Source organism: Cucumis sativus, chromosome 2 (genome assembly GCF_000004075.3).
Source record: "Cucumis sativus cultivar 9930 chromosome 2, Cucumber_9930_V3, whole genome shotgun sequence".
Lineage (NCBI taxonomy): Eukaryota > Viridiplantae > Streptophyta > Magnoliopsida > Cucurbitales > Cucurbitaceae > Cucumis > Cucumis sativus.
In genome coordinates this window covers 8,087,506-8,102,219 of record NC_026656.2, presented here as the reverse complement: position 1 = coordinate 8,102,219, position 14,714 = coordinate 8,087,506, and the positions used below count along the sequence as shown (strand labels likewise).

The 14,714-nt window shown below is 31.4% G+C and overlaps 1 protein-coding gene across 1 annotated transcript; it reads left to right on the top strand.

The window, feature by feature from the left end:
• Positions 1-8,414: 8,414 nt before the first annotated feature.
• Positions 8,415-9,666, top strand: LOC105434575 (lysine-rich arabinogalactan protein 19). The gene is made up of 2 exons (XM_011650756.2): positions 8,415-9,044; positions 9,417-9,666. The coding sequence occupies exons 1-2, from the start codon at positions 8,454-8,456 to the stop codon at positions 9,510-9,512; spliced, it is 687 nt and encodes a 228-aa protein (XP_011649058.1). The 5' UTR covers positions 8,415-8,453; the 3' UTR covers positions 9,513-9,666.
• Positions 9,667-14,714: the final 5,048 nt, after the last annotated feature.

Here is a 14,714-nt window from a genome sequence, read left to right as displayed (position 1 = left end):
CTATTTTTTCATCCTCAACCATTTTAAGAGCTTTAAATTTTGAAGATAGAATATGAAGTCTAGATATTTTAACGTTAGAAGTTCCTTCAAAAGCAACCTCCAAAATATCCCCCTCTTCTTTAGCTGATGTGCAAATATTGATTACCTTAAAAACATTTTGATGAACTCCATTATATAGTGCATTTAGTGCTTGCGAGTTTCCAAGAGATTATTCATCTTCTTCTTTAGACCAGGTAATTTAAGGCTTCAGAGTAACTTTTTCTGCAACATCGTCCTTAGTAGAATGATGTTCCCATCCAGTGATCACGACTTTCCAACACTTACTGTCTATAAATTTTAGAAATGATATCATTCTCACTTTCTAGTATGCATAGTTAGCCCCATCCAGAATTGGGGGTCTTGATGTTGAAGTTCCTTCACTCACAGAATCCATTAGAAGTAGTAAACCTTACTTTGATACCAAATGATAAAACAATGAAAGAATCAACAGTAGTGATTGAGACGATCCCACAGTTAACAACAGAGGATACAACACAGAAAAATAAGTAGAAATAGTAAGAACACAAGACATTGTTAACCTAATTCGATGAAACAACATCTACTTCTGAGGGTCCTTAACCTGAGATTAGAGATTTTATTTCTTTGACATATAAATCATAATCACACTCTAATAACATCGTTTATGTGAGAGACCTATTCTTCACTCAGTACTATAAGTGGTACAATATAACAGAAAGTAATTCTATCATTAAACTATTTCAAAGATGAATTGGCTAACCTAAATCTCTCCCTTAATCAAGTTTCTATCCAATCAACAAATTAAGTTAGTATACTAGAGGAACTCCCCCTGAATCACGTCCATCATCGAGATGTACAATAAAATTTATGTTATCATGCAACAAAAGCTTGAACTTCAAATATTATAACATCAACATTAATTTTTACGAAAAAAAAAAAAGCAAGAGTGATAACGCGTACAAACACCCATTATTATACCATCTTTTATTATAATAATGAGATCAAAACCCATAAGAAAAGGATCAATGCATGTAACTCGCATTATAAATGCATAAATATTTAGAAACACAACTTACATAAGTATCGTGCCAATTTTACGCGATTACCATGTCTAAACACAGGACATGGTAATATTGCCCCCAATTTTTATGAAATACAAGATGCTCATTAAATAATACGAAACTAATCTTCACTTCGACAACTCAAGATATTCAAATACATTTTTACGTTCTCTTATAGATATAGCATAGTAATTGAAGTCTCATTCATCTTATTATTATTGATTTGAAATAAAAAAAAAATACAATTAGAGATTTGGTTAGATTATCCAATTTGTAAGATACTTATTTTGGATGAGCCACAAGCTAATAGGATGAACTAAACGAGTTCTGCATTATGAACTATGTATCACGCATATGACTTATAGATGTGCTTTAAAAACATAGTTTGAAATGAAGAAATATAATATGAAAAGAGAATCAGATTCTATTTGTCCTATATTTATTTATTATAAAAGAAAAAAGAAAAGAAAAAGAAATTAAATTTGAATTTGAATTTGAATTTGAATTTGAATCTTAAATTTATATTTTAAAAAAACAATAATAATAATAATAAATACATTTAAAAATAAATAATAAAAATAAAAATAAAAGGTTTGATTTCCTTCCTATTTTTTCTCAACCATCCCTTTTTGTTCGTCATCACTCTCCCACTTTCTCCCACTCTATCACTTTCTCCCACTCTCCCACTTTCTTCAGACTCCCACTTTCTTCCTATTTCTCTGTAGTCTGCACTCCATCTCGTGATCTAAAAAAAACAATGGAGCTTGTCTTATAAAAAGGAAAGAGGAAAAAAGAAACTGGGAGGATTTTTTTTTATTATTGGAGGATTTAGAAAGAGGTGAAGAGTGAAAGAAGATCAAAAGGAATAACCTTTGGCATTTAAAGTAGACCTGCTGGTAAGTTTTTTTTTTTTTCCTCTTTTTATTCTTGTTTGATGATATTTTTTTTCTTCTTGTTTGATGATACTGCTTTTAATTATGAACTATCGTGTTCATCATTTTACCGTCATTTGACATGTTAATTTTATTATTTGTATTTTTTTTAATACTGAGCATTCTACCTTCCATTCTATATTAAATTTTTTATTTTTTATTTTTAAATATTGAGCATTCTGTTATGTGTTAATTTCTTTTTAATTGTTGGGTATCCATTGTGTTAATTTTCTTTTATTATTGGACATCCATTATGTGTTAATTTTCTTTTATTATTGGGCATCCATTCTGTGGCGATTTCCTTTTATGATTGGGCATCCATTTTGTGTTAATTTCTTTTTAATTAATTAGCATCATATATTTGTATTTGGATACTCATTCTTCATTGACACCCATTTTACAGTTAATTACTTATATCCATATGGCATGCCTTAATAATTATGCATAATTAATCAATTAGCCTTCTGTATTTGGTAATACTCATTCTTTATTGGCACCCATTTTACGGTTAATTTCTTATATCCATATAACATGCCTTAATAATTATGCATAATTAATCAATTAACATCCTGTATTTGATAGTACTCATTCTTCATTGGCATCCATTTTACAGTCTTTGTTAATTACTTTATCCATGTATCCATATGGCATATTCCGTTAATAATTACTGCTATCCATATATTATCCATGTTAATAATTATGCATGATATAATTAATATTTGGCAACAACCATTTTTCATTTGGCCTATTAATTAATTAGCAACTTGAATGTAACATTTTCACTCACTCATTCTAATTATTTGCATGATGTTTTAATTAATCAGTATGCATATGTGGCTATAATTATTTGATATTCATTTTGGTGTGATTATTTATTTGCAATATTATTTATTTGCATATTGGGCCAAACCTACTTTGGCATTCAATTGTTAATTATTATTTGATATCCATTTGACCCTCGTTTAATTATGCATTAATCAATTATTTTGCATCCTGCATTAATCAATTATTTTGCATCATTTTGAATTAATTAATTATGTTGCATATGTTGTATTAATTAATTATCTTGCATCCTACATTAATATCTTTTACATTTTTGCATATATTATCAATGTATTTATTTTTCTCAGCATATTACACCTAAGTATTTTTCAAATTTCATAATGTTTTGCCATTGTTATTATTCTTTTTTTTATTTAAATATAATAATGTAAATTGGAGAAAAAGTATTGTTTTTTTATGGATTTTATAATTTAAAATCTATAAATACATGAAATTTTTCCGTTTGAAATTTAATTAATAGATTATTTTTTTAAATTAACACATTTCATATTTTAAATGAGACTGAGTAGTATTTTCTATGAATTTATTAATTCTAGATATATGAAATTTTTCATTAAACACCTATGATAGAGATTAAAATATCAAGTTTTGGTATCTTAATATTCTTAAGGTGAATAAAAATATTTTAAAACAAAGTAAACTTCATTCTTCTAATGGCTCTTGTGCCACCCATAATTATCAATTCATGCTTAGGTTTTACTTTCTTCGATATGAATTGATAAACATGAGACATTTAAACAAAACCTAAATAAAAACTTTGTTATGTGAACCCCTATACTTAATTTAAAAGATAAAATTGGGTAACCATTTTGTGGGTGTTGTAGGGTGCTAACACCTTCCCTACACACAACTGACTCCCGAACTTAAATCTCTGAATTTACGTAGACCATTCTTTTTTTTGGGTGACCAATCACACCTTAATATGATTGGTGGCGACTCCAAAATTATTTATTAAAATAAAATAAACGGGGAGGTCGGCCGCTCTGCGAAGCGATCACGTCGCGACAAGCGAGATATTTAGCTTCCAACATTTGTAACCCGAAAGGTGAACAAGTGCAGACATTGGGTGCTGAGAGGTTGTTATCCTTAAATCAGAAGTTCTATAAGAATCATAAGCAATGTCTTCTAGGTATAGCTCGCCTAATCAAGAACAATCATTTGTATTGCGAGAGGTGAGCAAGTATGGCGTCTAACACTTCAAGAGAAGGTCACCTTAATCATGACCTAATTACGTAAGTTATATCGCACCAAGACTCTTGCATTACTTAATCATCTAATAATATGCACAGAGCTTCCTTCACATTTTTCTCGCATACAAGTTAGTTCATTTGATCTTCCACCTTACCAATAATCTATTCTATGTGCATGAGTCTCTAGATGTAAGAAAGCATTTTTAGTTTATTTATATTCTTTCTACTTGATCATCATAACAACTAAACGATGAGAAGACCCTAGAACTAATGTCTAGAAACAATTTCCTATCTTCGACTCTGAATCATCTATGTAAAATCTGCTGTTTTGCTTGGGCAAGTAGTAGGAATACTTGTACTCAACGAGGGCGTATGTATCACGTGATAAAGAGGTACATAGTGAGTATCTTACATGCTATGATTATGACCTATGACTCATCGCCTAGAATTAAAGCATGCTATATTGTAAACTCGATATTTTCTTGGTCTATTTTATTTTATTTAATATACGTGACAGGAATAAAAGAAAAATGGAAATTAAGTATATATAGATGTTTATAAATATATAATATATTTATTGGTTTTTATTAAGTAAAATAAAGACAAAAGAAAAGAAAGAAGGCAGGAGGAAATTCACCGACTGCAATTTTTTTTTTATGTTATAAACCCATCCACCGCCAAACTTGTTTCAATTAATTTCTTCACCATTTTCTTTGTGCACCAAATTTCAGAGAGACTTCAAAGGGAAGAAGGCTGAGAGAGAAATAAGAAGAAGCTCAAGAAGTATTGGTTGAAGAACACAAGGAGTTTGCAAGATCAACTTGTCTATAGTTCACTAAGCACATCTCTATTTTTTTTTTTTTTTATTGTTTCCGAGGTACACAAACAGAATTAAGAGGTGAGGTTTAAATTTACTGAATGCTAATTCATTTTCAAACAAATTTTATGATGAAAGCTTGAGCAAATTCTGATGCTCATTGGGTGAATTTTGACAAAGAAAACAGGGCAGGTGGTTTTCACGCGAAATCAGAAGGTCTCTGGTTTTTTTTTGTATTTCAGGGTGTACCGATGGATTTAGGATCTCTATTTGGTATGTTTGGACATATTATTCAATTTGCTACAAATTTTATGAAGAAATTGTGAACCAAAAATGACTAAAATAAGTTCAATTGCAGGGACATGTTAAAGGGGTTGTTGTACGCGTGATTGTTGGAGTTGTTCAGTTTCGAGGGATACCTGAGATTATACAGAGAGAATCAAATTTACATGTCTTGAGGTAAGTTTTAGAGGACCTCAAAATGAAGATTTGGACGTAAGGAAATCTCATTTTGGTTAAGTAGTGGAAGTGTTATGATCATTTGAATTTTGTGCTGCGAATGTGGAAAAATCTGAGAAATGTGTAGAGTATGGATTATTTTTTTTTAGGATAGACTTCTTTAGCATTATCCTTAGTGAGCCATGACAAGCATAATATTTGAAGATCATAATATTTAGGTTTCTAATACTCGGTTATTGTTGTTTGACAGGCTAAGAGAAAATAGGTCAGATTTACACATCGGAAAACTAGTCTTAGACTGTGAGTGACCAAACCAGTTTTGAAAATATTTTTTTCTCCTAATTATGAATTATGATTAACTGATCTACACGTTTATTTGCAAGCTTTGAAAATCATTTGAATTCCATTATTATTTTCAAGTATGAGTTTAGAGACTAGATTTCTTAATGAAAATTTATGCTAGCACGTGATTATCGAATGTCTGTAAAGTATTTGAACCACTGTGCTTCAAACAAAGCATGAGTTACCAAGTTTTGTTTTAAGAACTACAACTTTTCATGAACAATCTAAGTAAGCTTGAGCTTTACGAAAGATAAAGATAGCAGGCATGTTTTAATGTTTTCGTATGATTTTTTTGATATTTCTATTAACTACATGATTGAGGTGTTGAGCCTGAGACTATATGCTACCGTGTGCACACAGGTTAGATTCTGTTGTTGACGTTGAGTGTACTCCATAACAACGATGTTGTCATGAGTGTTGGGCGGGCCCCACTACGACAAAGACGATAGGAGTGTTGGACATGTCCCACTACATCGTAGAGCTTGTAAATGTTGTTGTACTGGGTGTGCCCTACATAACGTAGATTTGTCATGTTAGTTAAAATATTTGATATACTTGATATGCCTTGCTAGATTTTCAATGGCGTATATATTGAGTATTCGAGGAAGCTATTTTTACTATTATATGTCTATGTTTACAACTCATATAAACAGATTTATATGTGTAAGCTTTCACATGCTCTTACCTTTAAATTTCTAGTTTTAAAATGAGTCACTCATTAAGCTTTATAGCTTACCCTTCCAAAATGTTTTACCCACTTTCTAGGTAGAGATCGAGTTCCCGGTGCTTGATAAACTGCCTTAGTCTGCTGAAGCAAAGATATATCGATTGCCAGTACGTGGTTAGAGTTGTGTATAGAGTCTGTTGTGTTATGATGTATATATCTTAGTTTGATTTAGATACTCTACAGTTTATGTGAACGTTAGGAGTTGCGGTTGTATAAACCTTTGTTGGTTATGTTTTGGTTAAAGTGTCTTCAGGTTTTCTTATGGAATCATTTATTTCCTAGCTACACTTCATGTATGTATATGATTAGTATAGGATTCGTTGTGTTATGTTGCATGTACAATAGTTTATATACTAGATTAGCAAGTTTATCGCGTTAAAGATCTCAGCAAAGTTGATAGATATACAGGTAGAGAAAAGCAGTGTCTGTCGGTTTTATACCGTCTTTCTGCCTAAGCTAGCAGGTAGTCCGAGAGGGAGTGTGACATATAGAGAGAGTTACAATGAGCACATCATGTGCAATGCAATTGCGCTATATACACACGAAATTATTATGTCCAAACCTAACAATCTTCAGGTTCTTTTTGAATTGAGGATACAATCAAAACGTTGTTCTGCACTTTCTCTAACAACACCCCACCAACGATGTCTCTCTCAACCAAGATATTCGCCCAAACCAATAAAAAATTTGGACACAAGAATATCTACTTCGAAAACAAATCATCTACTTTTAAGGAAAGAATCATTTTCATAATAAACCCAAATAATATCTTTTCCAAATTCACAAACTTTCATAAAAGAAAGCTTTTTGCATAATATTCTTCACAAACTTTCATAAAAGAAAGTTTTTTGTCACGTCAACCAATCAAACAGAAAACTATGAACAAATATAACAACCATGAGCCCACACATCTTCTAACAGTACGTACTACCAGAGTATTATTTTCAGTTGCAACATAGTTATATGGTTGTTTTTCAATATAACAAAATGAATTTATAAATATAGCAAATTGTCATCGTCTATCAATGATAGATAACAATAAAATTTGATAAACTACAATATATATCGCTAATAGACAGTAATAATAAACATTGATATAGTCGTCCATGTCTTCGATGCTTATGACTAGATATTAATGATATACGATAAAATTTTGCTACATAGGTATATATTTTCAACAATTTTACCGACTAAACATATATTCTAATTTTATTTGTTAAGTTTTACCATTTAAAACCCATTAACCAAGTCATTATCAGTGAAATCCACTACACTAGTACATTTGATTATTGTTACATTTGTGTTAAAAACATTACTTTTAGATTTAATCTAATAAGCTACAAAAAGGACCAACAATTGAAATAAATGGGCTCAATTGTAGTTTAGATGAAACCTCTTGATCTTCCAATAATATTTCCTTCGAAAGAAAAAGGAGATGGGGATGATGACTTCTTACCAATGTTCAGATCTAACATTAAAATCATTGGCCCTCACCATTTTACATTTTTCTTTTTTTTTTTTTCTTTGTCAAGTCAATTAATTTTTTTCCAAAACCATTTTACATAAAATTACTTCTTAAAAGAAAAAAAAAAATATATCCCAATTCCTTCTTTAACATCTAACATTTTAATCGTGGATATATATACCCCTTAAAAGAACTTTAGCTATATCTTCAATTGGACTAAAATAATTGTTTGCCAATAAATTACATAACCTTTGGATATTACGTCTTACTAAAATTAATTAATTTTTAAAAGAAAACAGTTTCTTTATTCTAATAGTAGAATAAGATTGAAATGTGTCATATATATTTTTGTTAATAATACTTTTAAAGCTATATAACTTCTTCAAGGAAAACATTTATTCTAAATAAAGGAAAAAAAGGTATTAATTTTGACGTAAGAAATCAATTGGTGATTCTGGAAGCCATGGAAGTTACCCATCAGTATCACTATGAAAGCTACAATTCTCCCTCCATATTACACCAACCAATCAACCTTCCTTCCAACATTCGTTCAATAAATGACTCATGCCATTTCCTTCTCTTATTTCCCATCTCCAACCATGGCTTCCAAATCATGGTCATTTTTTGTCATCTGCCTTGCCTTTCTATTCTCTTCCTCGTTCGCTCAGGCCCCAGCACAGCCACCGAGCTTGCCAACCGTCTCTCCTCCCCCTACTACCCCACCTCCAACTGTAGCGACTTCTCCACCATTGTCAACACCACCACCTACTGTTGTTGCACCATCAACAAGTCCAACCATTCCACCACCACAAAGTTCACCTGTCTCCACCCCGTCGCTACCCCCTGCTTTGCCACCTCCCCCCGCGACGCCTCCTCCATTGCCGCCTCCTTTACCACCACCGCAAGTCTCTCCGACTCCTTTGCCAACACCACCCGTACTAGCTCCCACCTTAGCACCATTACCATTACCGACTCCGCCAACACCAACACCTTCTCCACCAACCCCAGCACCTGTTGCGGCCCCAGAGCCATCCCCTGCACCCGCGCCGGGAAAGCATAAGCATAGGAGGCGTCACAAACATAAGAAGCATCAAGCACCAGCCCCGGCCCCTACCGTCCCAAGCCCACCGGCACCACCTACAGTGGTGGATTCACAAGATAGTACAGCCCCGGCACCATCACCAGATCTGGTAAAGCACGCCTTCATTATGTTTTTTTTTTTTACATCTCTATGATTAAGGAGGTTACTTTTGATAAAAATTATTATATTGTAAAGTGAATTTCCACATCCGTAGCAAAAGAATTATTATATAATGTAAATAGGAAAATATAATTAATATATTGAAAAATTACGTAAATAGACAAAAAAAAAAAAAAAAAAAAAACAGCTAACTCTTAAATTTTATAAATGATAAATACTAAGACACCCAATATAGTTCTATAAATGTTGGAATAGATTTGAAATTTATTATATTTAGGTCTATTTTGCTAAATTATTATTATTATTATTATATATTTAAATTGGAAATTTGTGTTAATAGGATATTTTGTTTTATATACAGAATGGAGGAGACCCAGTGAAAAGAAAGGTGGGAAGATGGAGTAAAGTTGGTTTGGGATTCATATTTCTAGTTGCTACCACTGGCTTCAATTTATAATTTTTTAAGAGAGAATTATTACCAAGGAATCCATCATGGTTCATAGTATTATAGAATTTGGCCCAGAATCTGAGAGATATATTTCATATATATCATTTTTTTTAAAAATGGATTGTGTATTGGAATAATAATAATAATTTTTTATTTTATTTTATTTCATTTTTGTAATATAAACAATAATAATTTTCAAATGTGCTCCTGTTAGTCTCAATCCCAGGCCAACTTATATTTTATTTTCGTTACAAAAATAAATGTCTGTCCAATTAAATTAATTTCTTTATTATACAAAGAAAAGAGTTGCAATCCAAACTTCTTCATATTGACATATAGGATGTTGGTGATGCACAAAATTGCAATATACAAAATGTCTTAAGAAAATCTAACATACACAACTAATATGATATTAAAAAATGGAGATAAGCTGCTAATTAATAAACTAAAGGAAATTACATCAAATGATAAAAATATTTTTTAAAAAGGACAGTCAAGATACCTCTTTCTTGCATATTGCGAATATGACAAATATGATAAGTAATTAGTGATCGGACGGCTATAAGAGGGTTATCAGAGGACTACTAGATGACTATCAGAAGATTATTTACTTTAAATTTGTTTATTTTGCAATTTAGGAAAGGGACCCTTGCAAAAATAGCAAAAAAAAAATTATGATAATAGGGCTCATGTCACTACATTTTCTAAATTTAAGTTTCTTTTCTTGTCAACTCGGGCCGCTTCTTTCCCTCCATAATTGTGGTATTTTCTCTCGTCAGTGAATCCGCTAGATGCTCGTATCTCTATCGAAGAAGAAATTCTTCTCAATCAATATCCCTGTCTCATGACGACTCGATGCCGATGAAGAAAGAAAAGAAGTTTAGTTGTGAACCCCGATCCGTCCGAAGGACTCATTCATTCCTTGTCGTAGGTCCTTTTTTCTCCACAGGTCTAGAAAGCATACTGGAAGGGGTAGCTCTCCTTCTGCACTGCACCAACAATTGCCTTATCGGGCAGTTCGATCCGCTTTAGTTCTAGTTTAGTTGGAGGCAACTATCGCTCGAGAAGCGGACTGGAAGCCAAGGTTTGCAGTCTGCAACTAGGTTGAAAGACAACTTGTTCGTTGATTGATTTTATGACTGAAATCTGCGAATGACTTTGCGCCTTACTAAAAAAGGTAAAAAACACAACTACAAAATCGGCTTTAGTTGACGCTTAAAAACTGTCAAGTAATTCAATGTCAAGAATAAGAGTGATTTTGTTTGACAGATTTTAAGCGTCAAGTAGAGTTATACTTGACATTTTATAAATGTCAAGTACACGTGATTTCTTGACATTTTTTGCATGTCAAGAATGTATGTACTATTGACATGTTTTGCAAGTCATGTTTTTTTTATAAAAAAATTATATATTTTAAAATATCTTCATAATGTTTCAGCATGGTGGAGGGGCCATCAGACGTTAAACATTGTGGGCAACGCGATCGTCTGAAGCTATTGTGGATGAGTATTTTAGGGGAAATTTTGTTGTGAAGAAGCTAAGAGGGAAGAAATATGTGGATGTGGGAGAAAAGGTTAGGGAAATTTGGGGAGGGGAAATTAGGGCTTTTTAGAAATGGAAAAAAAAAAGGAATTTTGGGGGAGAGAAGAGGGAAACTTTTTTTTTAGAAATTGGAAAAAATAAAAAAATTTTAAAAAAAAAGAATGAAACAGATTTGTTTTTAAAAAATTGAGAAAAAATATATTACTTGACATTTTTTAAATGTCAAGTAAATAAAATTAGCCTTGATGTTTTTAATCTGTCAAGTATTTAAAATAAAAAATAAAAAATTATGCATTTTTTTACTATTTGTTATTCTTGACGTTTTTTTTTAAAAACTGTTAAGAATATCAAAACTGCAGACGTCAAGTATTGCCAGTTTTGTAGTAGTGAAAGCTTTGGTCCATTCTCATTCAACTCATTTGGAGCTTGCTTGCTTTCTCCCACTCTTTTTTCTCATATCACGTCATTCTTCTAGGACGAGAAAGGACTCCGTAGGACTTGGCGGCAAGGAATAACGCAGTCTACAAGATCCAGTCAATTAATCCATATTCATAAGCCGAAGGACTGATTTTTTATTTCTGGAATAAGACTGATTTCTAGAGGATACTCTTTCTAAGAAGTACTATTACGAAGAACTTTAGTTGACATTAATAGAAAGTCGAGTACCTTCTATCCTTCCGGTCGCTTCGCTTCGCACCTTTTGTGAAGAGGTCGAATATATAGGATTACATCGTGGGAATAGGTTGAATAGTCCGAAGGTGCAAAGAATATTGCTAGAAATCCATTATTTTTCACCTGCAGTGTAATACAGAGTATAAAAGGAATGGGTAATTCAAGAAAATCCCTCTTACGTATCAGCTTTTCCCTCAATTTCCCCTCTCAGTCGGGTTAGGCAAAAGTAGCAAATTTAAAAGTCGATAATCCTATGATTATCGTCTGATAGCCCTATGATAGTCGTATGATATTACTAATTTTGTCATATTCGCAATATGCAAAAAAGAAAAGAAAAAAAAGGTGCAATAAGTTAAAAAATGTGCAATAAGTTGTTTTTCCTAAATGTTTTTGTCCTTCGCAATATGAAAATGTAGTGATATGGGCCCCTATATTATCATAAATATTTTTGCTACTTTTGCAAAGGGCTGACAAGAAGAATGACAAATTAAGAGGTTTATTTTGGAAAAATACCAAATTTATTTTTAAATTGTTAGAATAGCAAATCTGAAAAATAAATAATGAAACAATGTCTCAAATGTCCCTACCCAATTCAAAAACAGTTCTAAATACAATTGTTCACCTAAAATTCAAATACTCTATAATTAAATAACACATCCTTGTTAAAATTGTCCATGTTTAGGTATTCAAAGCTGAAAAAATTAAATAACACATCCTTGTTAAAATTGTCCATGTTTAGGTATTCAAAGCTGAAAAGAATTCAGCTTCACTACCTTCCACTTTCGTAGATTCCACCAAATCTTCAAAGTCTTCGATTATTTGTAGAAAAGATTGGAGCTTCAAGATTCGTCCTCCTCGAAACTTTCAAAGATTTCATACATTGAGTGCAAATCAAAGAATTTTCTTCTTGCCAACCATCTTCTTCATCAAACTGATTATAGATTTTTTTTCGTTTCGTGCAAAGGTGAGCTTCTTCAACGGATTTTCTTCTTCGCTCGTTTAAATTACAACAACAATATATCCACTTGATTTTTAGACAAGATACAGTGTAATTTCATCCAAATACATTGTATTCGATATCAAACATCAACCACATACCTTGTATTCTCCCTTTCCGTCTTCTATCCTCTTTGGTCTCTTCCAAAAGATCTAAAAATTAATATTATTTTAACTTCAAGGCGTAATTAAGAAAAAGTACAACAAAACTCCAACAACAACAAAGTCACTAAAATCTGGCGACTGACGGTGGCTGAAAGTTTTGGCATAATCGGTGAACGAATGCAGACGAAGGAGACCGGCGAGGCTGGGCATGCGACGCGCAAAGGAACAAGCGGCGCAAAGGCGCTCAGCTTCGGATGAAGTAAACATGCGAGTAGCGGCGTGCAGCAAATGAGATGTTTCCTTGCGGCTTAGTTCTGAATCAACAGAATGGAGGGGATGACTATAAAGGTGGAGATCTCGACTGGACGAAGAACACTCGAACAGAGATGGAGGTGTCGGCGTCGGCTAGGGTTAGGTGAGAGTGAAGAAGATGATGATGAATAGTAATAATAATATTCTTATATTATTATTTTTCCTTAAATATCTTTCTTTTCCTTTTTCCATTTCCAATCTAAATAAAACGAATCTTTTCTTCTCAATTAATTCCTTCCAAAAATAAAATATTTTGGAATATAAATAATTTGAAAATGTTAAATTTATGTTTGCTATTATTTTAGAGATATAAAGATAATCTTTGCACGATTTTAGGGATGATAAAGTTTTAAATTCAAATTATTATTAAGAATAACTATTTTTATAAATTTATGTATCAATTTTAATATTTTGGTGGTTTCAAATCAAAATTTAAAACCTATTTTTAAATAACAACTATGAAAAATAGATAAAGGATATTAATAAGATAAACCTAAAATTTTGAAATTGTGTTTGACATCATTTTAGGAAATCAATCAAGTATCGTGATTATAGGGGATGATAAAAAATTTCTTAGAATAATCATATATAGTACATTCAATGCATCATAATTATAGGGGCAAGATACAATTTAAATTTTAACAACCACAACTAAATAAATTGTTAATTACTTAATTTGAAACCTATAAACACGAAAATCTGGAATAAATTGCAAACTTAAATCTAGGGGATGTTGATTCAATCAAATTCATTTCGTAAATAAATATTTATTTAATATTTTTACACAACAAAATGATTTGCAAATACACTGTATTCGTGATTCTATGTTATATTCCATCATATTCTGTTATTTTAACCTACACAAGTACATTGTATCTATCAGATAAGAATTTTTCTCTATATAAGTAATATCAGCTAAAAATATAAAAAAGTAAAATTCTTGTATTTATGTTTGACATAATTTTAGGGAAGGATCTAAAATTTAGATTCAAGTTGTTATTAAAACTATATCACGTATTATTTAATAAAGTGTACAAAACAACATGTTTAGTTAAGATTTACCAAATTTGAATGTTATTTACAAAATACAGTGAACTTGTGTCATTTCCAATATCATGTCTCGTTTTTTTTTACCTATTGAAATAAATTGTACCTGGAATATGTGAAATCAAGATGTAGTATCATTACCTATATCTAGGGAATAAATGGTAACATAACGGCAATGTTACTGAAATACAGTGACCTACAGGGAATAAATCAAGATGTAGTTTCATTACTAGTAATTCAAATTGTTATTGAAATAGAGTGACCTAGATATAGGTAATGATACTACATCTTGATGACCAAATTATTTTAATCTTTTTTTGTGTCTTAAATATGTTGATTGGATAATATGTTTGTATAATAGATGACTATAAGATTTTAAAGATTGTGGATCATAATTATGGTGTATTTGAGACTCTTACTAGATGAAAATAAACGTAGATATTAACGTAATTTAAAAACACGTCTCAAAATAATTATTCCTACCATTGGCACAATAAAACATTTTTAAAAAAATAATAATCAACCAATTAGCACGAC

Coding starts and splice junctions, on each gene's coding strand:
- LOC105434575 (XM_011650756.2), top strand. CDS start 8,454: ATGGCTTCCAAATCATGGTCATTTTTTGTCATCTGCCTTGCCTTTCTA. Junction 9,045..9,416: donor CGGCACCATCACCAGATCTG/GTAAAGCACGCC, acceptor TTTTATATACAG/AATGGAGGAGACCCAGTGAA.